We start from the raw sequence: 10,751 nt of genomic DNA on the forward strand, positions 1-10,751 counted from the left end.
TAGACTAAAAAAAGCTTGGAAGTATTTCATTTGAATAATTAACTAAAGGGAGAACAGTGGGGTGGACAAGGTATGAAGGGAAACCTGACTCTGAGACTGTTAACTTTGGCCTGATAAATATTGTAAAGAAAAGAAAACGCAGCGTGTAGTTTCATCATTATGTCAAATAACCTCTATTTGCTACTCTGCCCAGCTCCCTGATTTTCGTTTCAACAAGCTTTTCTGCACCAGGAAACTTTTCTTCACCTTCAGCCCCCAAGATATGGTGTGCTATCAATTATAGGACTGCACTTCAGCAATTGCTGATGAATCTTTAACAGTTTCATCACCTTTTTGGTGTAGTTTTACCAGATGGCTTCTACATTTGAGTCACAAATTTTTTCTTAGGAGAATTGCAAAGTTTAAGTGGCAGCCACACACTATTTCAGTCCTGTAATCTGAGAGCTTTAATAGTGAGCTAAGAAAACCAGCAGCAGATGAGAAACCTATTAAGGGTGTGAGCTTGCATGCAATGTCAAATCTGACAGAAGGAAAAAGCAAAATAACTTGGCTGTGTTTCTGTCAGGTAGGAGGAGGAGTGATGCACCATGATAGACTAGGAGTATAAGAAGAAACCTCGCAATGCCCTAAAATGTTCTTTAAATGTCAGAGAGCTTGCCCAGCAAGCCTTTACTGCATTTCGAAAACAGTAAGAGTTAAGATTGGCTGTGATGTCTCACCATGGCAAAGCTAAAAATTTGAACCTGTTTTTGAAGCTTGCCAAGAAAATCTTAAATATCTTACAGTTTTGTTGTGTTTTTATTAAAGATCTGCCTTGGAGAAAAAGAATTCCATAAGTTAGCAATCTTAACAGGGAAGACAAAAAGCAGAGATTTCTATTTCAGCATTTGTAGGCTGAAAAGCCTCCAAGTTTTTCAGAAGTTTTGATCAAGTTTGGACAGCTGCATTTTGTATTGCAGTTACTTCTGTTCTGTTGCTAATTTTTTAGTCTTGAAAATGGATTCCTTTCCCCTAACAATTTAAATGTCCTTCCAATTCTCATCTTAGAATAACAAAGTAAATGAGGAATGTATGGAACTAATTCCCAATAAAGCAAGCACAGAGTCTAATATAAGCCCAAAATGTTTGTAAGAACCTACTGAAATTAATGGATTTAAAAGAATTGCTGAGTTCATCAGCCTGATGAGGCCAGGCTGTCTCATTCACAAATAGAAAAAAAATACCAAGAAATGTGATGAATACATTGAATTTCAGAGAATTTTCTATTACCAAAAACCCCAAATCCTGAAGACAAATTAAACATGCACATAGGGCTTGTTGTTGGATTTTTTAATGATTATTTTTCAGCTTCTGTTTTTGCTTCTCTTCAATTACCCTTGTTATACTTCACTCATAATGTACTAATTAACTTCACACAAACACATATATATATAAACTTGGGTTTAGAACAAGCTGTCTTTTCTTTTGTTTTAAAAAAGCTCATGTTTTTAAAAAGCTTAGAACTGATTTCTAAGGCCTGCATGGTCTGCTGTCCTTCCAGCATGCTGAGGTCTAACACTTATTCACACTGATGCAGTGCCAGAACTCAGCTGCTCCCAGGGAACACAGGGCAGAGAGATAGTTTGCTCTGTGGGACACAAGCTCATTTTACTGGGGTGATTTTGAATCGAAACCAGTAAGATGTGATAGACACAGGTTGATTTCTTGCTGAGTAATGCAGAGCAGAAGATGCTGTGCACATGTTCTTTCATAACAACTTCCCAGTGCTCCAGTCCTACCTCACAGGACTCTTTATTTCTCCAAATACTGAGCTCACAGAGGCCTGCCAACTCTGGCTAAATCAAAACAATCTGAAGCTTTGCCACAGGTCTTGTTCACTGGTGTGAAACTCTGCTTTGATACTATCACAAACAAAGGACAGACAATAAATACTAAAAAACCTGATAAAAGACACCACAAGAACAAAAAAACCCAAAACACATTAAAAAAAAAAAAACACAAAACAAAAAAAAAAGACTGAATGGAAATAACTGCTCCTCTGATCTCAAACAGATATGGCAAAAGGAAAGAGAGTATGAACTGTGTTTGTCAGCTCTAGAGAAAAGACATTGAAGTGTTCACACATGGCAAAGATCATCACAGGGGACAGAAAATGTTGTGTTACATTTGGGGCAGGAAAAAAAACAAAGGGTTTTTGATTATGACAAAAGATCAGTGTTTGAAGAACAGAGTTTATTGAGCAAATTGTCTGGAAAGGGTGTGGTTCTGCTGTCACTGAATGTTTTTTGAAAGAATACATGCAAGACTGAAAAAATGGACAGAATTTGTGAAGATTGGTGTAGAGAAGTCTGATCTGGATGTCCCCTGGCAATTTTATTCCTTTCCACTTAATTAATAGATCTGTTAATCCAACATCACAGAAAGAGCCTCTCAACTGAATATTTTTGAGCTCCTCCACATCTGTAGATTGTGTTGGTAAATAAGTCAGTGCCAAAGGTAGAGAATTAGTGCATTGCAAAGCTGCAGCCTTGCTCCACTGCTGAGCTATTTTCTGTACTGATTTATAAGGCAGTCCTGCAAACAGAATTATTATGCTTTTTTTCCCACTTGAGATGATGGAAGTTCTTCAAAATGACCCAGTTCTTCACTAAAATGGATCTCTCTCAAATGGATTTAGCCCACAGGAATAAAGGATATATTCTGAAATTCAGACATGGATCAATGGAACAGAGAAGGTACAAGACTTGTAGGGTCATTATGATGATATCTCAGCTCTTAGTGACAATTAATGAAGTCATTTTCTCCTTTGTTGGTCATCTAGATCACCAGATAATGATATTGAAATGTAACAAAGAACCAATTATGACTTAAACTCCTCAAAGAAAATGATATATAACCTGGACAGCACGAACTGCTTGAAGTATCCAGAAGGAAACAGTCAGAGATATTCTGCATGCACAGAGAATGATTACAAATCAGTATCATCTCATGTGCTGTGAACATGCCCAATGACCATCTGGCACAACTGTTTGTCAGCAGGCACAGCTCCTCCAGAGGTAACGGGGTTGTGTTTCACTGGCCAATAGCTGGATTTGCCCTACAGATTTTAATGGCTCCCAGAGAATCTGCAGTGGTTGTCAGTCTGAACTTTCCAATCCTGACAGCCTCACCTTGTAGTCAGTTATCAGAAGTTATCAGGTTATTCCTAACACTTCTCATTTCTGTTTGCTTTCAGCTGAAAGGAAGATGTTCTGTGCACCTGCTGAGACATTGAGATACATGCTGTGGCTTGGAACTATCCTCACAAAAACAGAATTTCTAAGTTTACAGCAGTCAGCTATAAACTTATAAAGCCCTTTGACTGCCTTTCTGGGAAACTGATGTTATAAAAGGGGAAAATAATTACTTTAACTGCTGTATATGAGACCTTATGTCTTTTGATGCCTTCAAACACTATCACCAATATCAGCAATGAACACCTGATAATAGAGGCAAGTTGTTTATAGATGTGCTGTACAGACAGCCACAATTCCCTCAGTAATGACAGCAGGTCACATAAATGCATCAGAGATTTAATAGGCCCAAAATCTATTTCTTCAGCTACCAGGAGAGAGGAAAAATGCAGATTCCTCCTAGTCAGATTTTTATTAGAGTCGCATTTTTACCCCTGCACAGTCAAAAACCCCAAGACATTCACTCCACAGAATAAAGTTATTGCTAAAGTTAGGGGATCTTTTTCTTGGGAGAAGAAGGTGTCCTCTTGAACCAGTGATAAACTGAAAGGAAGGGAATGGGTACAAACACCATGGCAAAAGCATTGTGATAAAATTTTTGTACACATTTAGGTGATGTCACCCCCAGAACTTGCATGTATGTAAGCAGTTAAGTGCCTACAAAGCACCAGTGTGGAAGAACTCCCCAAGAACCTCGGAAGTGGGGCACCTCTGTCACACTACTACTACAGTATGGGGAATAAGCACATTGAGTTTCCAAAGCTACATTCACTTTAAGACAACTGTGCTGAAGACTAAGTCAGAAAACCTGGCTCAAATGCTATCTTCTAATAAACTCCATAGCAAAGGTGACATTTTCATTACTTGGATTGTGAAACTATAGGCAAAAAAAAAGGGAAGCAGAGCTCCCTGATGAGCCTGCAGCATAGTATTTATGTCATTCTTATGGGAGTACACCAGTGTATGAACATTTTTCATCTCAAGTATTTCTGTAAAGGAAGTCAAGAATCACAGAGCAGAGGGTGTACTCTGTATGGTGAAGTATCCTTTGCTGTATAATGTAGCTAGTAATATTAAATAATGTAAAACAGAGTGCTACAAAAAATCATAGCCATAATGAAGCAAAGGTGCTTTGCTAGTCCTTTTCCATGTATTTACTTAATAATTTATTTGCTTGGATTTTGTGATATCCTGCTGATCTAGATAATTATGCATCATAATATGGGAGAATCAGAGCCAGGCTGTGTTTATCTCTCTCCATGATACCATGCTACAGATAATAAACAGTAATGCCAGTTTGCCAAAAGATGAATTTATTATGCTATTAGTAATTTATTAGTAATTATTGATAATGTATGTGGTCAGTCCTGCTTGTAGCATAAGAAAAGTTGTTTACACTTCCGATTTTAGAGATGCAGATGTTTTGTCAAATGTATTACAAGCCCATAAAATTTTTCCATTGAAAAGGCAACGAAAATGAAACTAAAGTTAGATAGATTTTATACCATGTACTTTTGGAAAAAAAACACTGCTAATCAGGAGCTCTGAAGATTGCCTTCCCAGGGTGATATTCCTGTTTATCGCTAGCACAGAGTGAAGGAGTCAAAGTGTCAGGCAGAACCAGAACTACTGTGCATCCATCCTGCTTCTGAATCCCACACCCCATGAAAAATGTGTTTTCCTGGCAAGATCCCAGAATCATAGATTAGTTTGGGCCGGAAGGGATCTTAAAGGCCATCTAGTCAACCCCCCCGCAATAAGCAGGGGCACCTTCCACTCGGTCATGTTGCTCGGAGCCTGATGTACAGCATCACTCTGCCCCCGCCCCGGGCGGGACAGTCCCGGGGCCAGGCAAGCGCTGAGCACTGAGCTCTCAGCCCCAGCACGAGCAGCAGATGCCGCCCACAGCCCGGATCTCTCTCCCCTTAGCTGCGCTGCCGGACCGCTGGAGGAGATGTGACTTCAGGTAACCGCACAAACCTCTTTGCAATGCTCCAGCTTCCGACTTTTAAACCATCCTCTCTGATGTCCGCGTCACCTGTTTTTTGCTGCCCAGATCGAGACGGACACGGCTGTAACTCTCAGAATCCAGCGAAGGAACGGCGCCGGCACGCCCGTCCTGCCCAGACCCAGCGACGCATCCCGCCGCTCCGGGAGCCGCTCCGCCGCGGCGGGGCTGGAGGAGGTCAGTGCATCCTTGCTCCCCCTTCACAGCGCTCTGTCCAGCCGGGAAGGGGGGTGCGTTTTGCTTTTCGGGGAGCATATCGAGGGCATCGGCTCCCCCCGAGAGCAGGACCCCCGCAGTCCGCGCAGCCCCGACCCGGAGGCGCCGCCGAGCGCCGGCGAGGAAGGCGACCGGGCAGCCCCCCTGGGCTCCCAGGCGAGCGCTGTCACCCTGGGATGGCTGGTCACTTCGGGGGAGCCCGAGGCTGAGCGCTGTCCCCGCGCGGCCCTCACACGATGCGGGAGGAGGGAAGGGCAGCCGCTGGGACACTTGGCTGCTGGCTAAGCCCTTGGTGATCTTCCTTTGCTGCCATCAGGGTGCCAGTGGGCAGCATACGTGAGATTTTGGCAGTTGGACGTGCCAGAGGAGATAGCCTTGCCAAGAGCAGGGGTCTCACCCATTTTCCTCCACTTCCAGGTCATTCCCATCACCACTGAGCCTAGCCGTCCTCTCCTGTAGCCATGGAGAACTCCTCCCTCCCTGAAATCAATTCCTCATGCGCAGACTGCACTGGAAGAGGACATGGGAGTCTGGATGTGTCCACTACTCCAGTAAGCCCCAGATACTACATCACAGTGCCTGTCATCTACTCTGTCATCTGTGCCGTGGGACTGACAGGCAACACTGCGGTCATCTATGTAATCCTCAAAGCACCAAAGATGAAAACAGTAACCAACATCTTCATCCTCAACCTGGCCATTGCTGATGAGCTCTTTACCTTAGTGCTGCCCATCAACATTGCTGACTACTTGCTCCTGCAGTGGCCCTTCGGAGAGCTCATGTGCAAGCTCATCATCTCCATAGACCAATACAACATCTTCTCCAGCATCTACTTCCTCACTGTCATGAGCATTGACCGCTACCTCGTCGTAGCGGCCACCACCAAGTCCAGGAAGGTGTCCTACCGCACCTGCCGAGCAGCCAAGATTGTGAGCCTCTGCGTCTGGTCCTTCGTCACCGTCATCATCCTGCCCTTCGCCGTCTTTGCCAAGATACACAAGGAGCAGGGGCGCTCCCACTGCGTCTTCGTGTTCCCCCACCCCGAGGGCATGTGGTGGAAAGGCAGTCGGATCTACACCCTTATTTTAGGCTTTGTCATCCCAGTGTCCACCATCTGCACCCTGTACACCACCATGCTGTGCAGGCTGAGACATGTCCAGCTCCACTGCAATGCAAAAGCTCTGGACAAAGCCAAAAAAAAGGTGACGCTGATGGTGGTTGCTATCTTGGGTGTGTGCCTGCTCTGCTGGACACCGTTTCACCTTAGCACAGTGGTGGCCCTCATCATGGACATCCCACAAACTCCACTCGTCATTGGGATTTCCTATTTCATCACCAGCCTAAGCTATGCCAACAGCTGCTTCAACCCTTTCCTGTATGCCTTTCTGGATGAAAGCTTCCGGAGGAGCTTTTGCAAACTGATTGATTGCAGAGCCACCTCATAAAGCCAAGTCAGCCCTCTGTCCTGTCCTGTGTCCCTCTCACAGTCACCTGCTTTTCCTGGGTGATTCCAGCCCAGAGAGTGCTTTCTCTCCAGTCTCCTCGTGATGGCCCACAGGGCTTCAGGTTGTCGCACTACCAAAGACCTGAACTGGGGCAGGTGGATCTTTCTCACCCGTCCTGCTCTCACTTCCTTAGCACTGCCCTGTTTGGTTGTTTGTTTGTTTGTTTGTTTTTGTTAGTTTAGTTGTTGTTGTTGTTGTTTTTTAATTCCTTCTCTCTAATGCTTTTTCTGACCTGGGTTTGGAGCTCACAGAGCTGCCACAGGTCCCTTTTCCCTTTTCAAAGGTATTGCTTTGTGAACTCAAGCCACATGACTGTCTCAATTGTAGCGATTTGTAAAGCTCAATAAAAATGTGTTACCAAGTGTTTTGCTTAATGATACCTCAGCCTCTTTCCTACCTACAGGACCTGCTTACCAAAGTCTTGCAAACTTAGCAACAACTCCAAAGGATAAGGAGTAATCAAAGTTATTGAGCTTCATTTTGCAGGAGAGTAAGATAAGGTAGTCAAAATACATGATAACATGTAAGAGAGATATCAGTCTGAACTTAAAGATAAAAAGAGCAAGCCCTCCCTAGTGAATAAAAGACACAGATATGGGTTTGGCTTATGGGTTTGAAGCCACTTGCTGCAGAAAACAGTTTAACAGTGCACTTGGTCATTGGAGTTTGCAAAAAAATGCAGCTTTTGTTTATATCAGAAGTTGTGATTACTTTATTACTTGTCATGTGTTTATGGGCTGTTGCACTTACAGATATTTATTTTGTGGTCCTAGAAAACAGAATCAGAGGCTATCTTCAGAACCAGTAACCTTTTAAGTGTTTGAAAAGATCCTTCTGAAACACGGGAATATCCTGACTTTTTCTCTTAGAAATCACAAATAGTTTGCAGTGGTTAGCCTACTTTTAAACTATCTCTCACATACTTCCACTTTTTGGTAAGATTTATTAATATTTCCTAAGAAGGAGGAGTGAAATAAAAATAAATTTAAAAAAATACCCAAAAGATAGGTAAATTTTGCCTGAAGACAGGATGGGTGAATAAAGGTTTCACTAGAATTCACATGTCCAAACACTGCCTGAGGAGGTTTTTTTTCCTCCCATCTCATCTCCCTTTTAGCCCTCTAAGGAAAACTACAAAAATGTCGAGGACTGAGAAGGTATTTGCAATCAGTTAATATTTCTCATCTTAGTGATCTTCACTGTGCTTCCCTACAGCAGATTCTAAACCAGTGTAACACAATTTTTGTAAGGTATATTCCCTATCACTGAATACAGAGAGACAGGGAGATGTGGTTAAGGATTTGCATTTCCACCTACACAGGAGGTCATGATGGCTTTCAGGAGGTGCATAAGGATTTGTATGGCACATGCAGGTTGCTCCTGTGAGACTTGGCACCAGGTCCTTTCCCACTGCTGCAGTTTAAAGTTCTGCTGTAGGCATATGCAAAGTTTCTTTTACTAAATCTTCCCAAAAAAGCTCAAATAAAAAAATTTACTCACAGATTTTAGCAATTATGCTTGCTTGAGACTTTATAATAGCATATAACTGGGTTGATATTTAAATTATTTTTCCTTATAAGACATTAATATTCCCTGAGCCAGTCAATGCTAAGTTCAACACCCAGTCTAGCTGTTATGGAAATTGAAGGACTCCTTTGGGAAATGACAGTGTTGTTCTGTTTCACTGGGGGGCTGAATGATCTGACCTCCATCAGACACAGAAGCTGGTGTTTGAAAGAGCAAGCCCAGAAGGTGTGGAGTACCCATTTCCACACCTGATAGAAAAAAAATGTGCTTCAAGAACCAGTGTCCCACACTTTACCTTTCTGCCTGAAACAAGAGGTAATTAGCTTTTCCCACCAGCTGCCTGCTGATCAGTCACTTGCCATGGAGAGAGAATTTAGTCTGTATGGACAGATCAGCAAAATCTCTCTTTGTTTAAGCTGCAGCTACACACACCATCTCTTTTGTATTCTTTAGCCATCATCTTCACAACAACATTATTTGCTTAAAGACAACATACAGCTTAAAAAGTAAACAATTCTATTCTCAGAAAAGACACGTGCAGCACCATTGTACTCTCATTGGTTTTGATCCTTCCCTGAAAACTGATGAATGGCAGTAAAATAAAATTCCCTGTCCCACAGTCACATTAGTGGCACAGATTTGAACATTGTGATAGTGACTACCAAAGTGCTTTAGTCATGCTGCTATGCAGCGACATTTGTCTCATCACCTGTCAGGGCTTCTTTTTACCCCAGAAATATCATTGAAGCTTTGGTAGTTTTGTTGTGCTTCTGAAAAACCTACTCTGTACCTATACATCAAATGCATTTCTAAGATGCTGGCTGGTAGTAACAATAAGTTATCAGAACAATCTTATTTGTCATTTTTATCTAGATTTGAATACCAAAATTTTAACAGTTCCTGAGCAATCTAATCTGGTTCAAGTTCTTAAATAAATAAACCACTTTCTAATCTATATCAATGTGATATAGATATCAATATACCTTCAAAATCTTTGTATTACTCAGGAAATGGGAAAGCATTTTAAAATATGTCTTTCCTCTTAGTCAATGTTTCATTTCATTGTCTTGCCCATGCTCATTTTTTGTTTTCCAAAGATGAAAATATGAGAAGAACTGTCTATTAGCAAATTTCACTTCAAAATGTTTTGGACTGCTTGTCTTTTTTCTGTTAGACTCGTAAAAATGCAGAGTATCACCCATGGTGATGTCATCCTTCACTGAATTCCTTCTCATTCTGAAGCCACATCTTACCTGTTCTTGATAGTAGGATGAGCATCTGAGAAGAATTCACCGTTTCTCCAAATGCCTGGAGTTTTCCCAGGATTTTTGGTCACAGAGCTGGCTGAGGCTTGAGCAACAGCCCAGCTCTGACAGGGGTGCTCAGCTCAATTTCAGGCACTGGGCAGTGCCACCTCGCACAGCTGTGCTGTCTGTGACACGTCTGGGAGCCTTTCACTGTAGGCATTGCAGACTGACATCCACTTGGAGGAGGAACTTGAGCCCAGAGAGCCTGGGGAGGGTTCTCATTGTTAAGGCCCCCTTGCATCTTGCAGGGCTTCAATATGGGAACACAAGACTTTTTTCTTCTCTAATCATATGCCCTTTTCATTTGGGAGACAGAACATTCTGGCAGAGCCTAAATGTGACCCAAACCAGCATTCAGCAGGAGAGGGAGAGGCTCAATTTTCAATACTGCTGATCAGCAAGGACGACTTGGTGTTGTATAGAAGCTGAACTTCAGCTTTCAGAGCAGGAATAGGTGATAATATAAAAATAAATTTGCTTCCATTAAACATTTCTCTTTTTTTTTTTATTTCTGGAGGAGAAAATAAAAAAAATAAAAATGCTCCTGTTCAGCCCATGTTTAATCAATTATAATGAACAGTGGTACATTGTGAAACAGTGGAGTTGCTGTAAGGCAGTATTTTTTATATATGGAAGTATTTTATATCTATGAAAATTAGTAAAATAAAAATGAATCCTTTTTTCCCCTCAGCATAGCAATAACTTGCAACTGATATTGCAGATATTTGATATAGACTTCCAGAGGAAAAGCAGAATAAATAGGAAAACTGATTACATAAATAAATAAACAGAAGAGAATTAAATTTTCTGGCTGCTCCCATTTCATCCTTCCCCTCTGTTGGTACCACCCTGAACAGTGTTAAATTCAGCATTTTGAACTTTTTGTCACTGCTTAAAAGCATGCAGCAAATTTAGGGGCGGGGGGGGGGGGGTTGGGATTCTTGGGGGGGAACAA

The 10,751-nt window shown here is 42.1% G+C and overlaps 1 protein-coding gene across 1 annotated transcript; it reads left to right on the top strand.

The window, feature by feature from the left end:
* Positions 1 to 5,297: 5,297 nt before the first annotated feature.
* NPBWR1 (neuropeptides B and W receptor 1) lies at positions 5,298 to 7,310 on the top strand. Its single transcript, XM_038128197.1, has 2 exons — positions 5,298 to 5,418; positions 5,875 to 7,310. Exon 2 carries the CDS (start codon positions 5,919 to 5,921, stop codon positions 6,900 to 6,902), a length of 984 nt encoding a protein of 327 aa, XP_037984125.1. The 5' UTR covers positions 5,298 to 5,418; positions 5,875 to 5,918; the 3' UTR covers positions 6,903 to 7,310.
* Positions 7,311 to 10,751: the final 3,441 nt, after the last annotated feature.

Source organism: Motacilla alba, chromosome 2, assembly GCF_015832195.1.
Source record: "Motacilla alba alba isolate MOTALB_02 chromosome 2, Motacilla_alba_V1.0_pri, whole genome shotgun sequence".
NCBI lineage: Eukaryota > Metazoa > Chordata > Aves > Passeriformes > Motacillidae > Motacilla > Motacilla alba.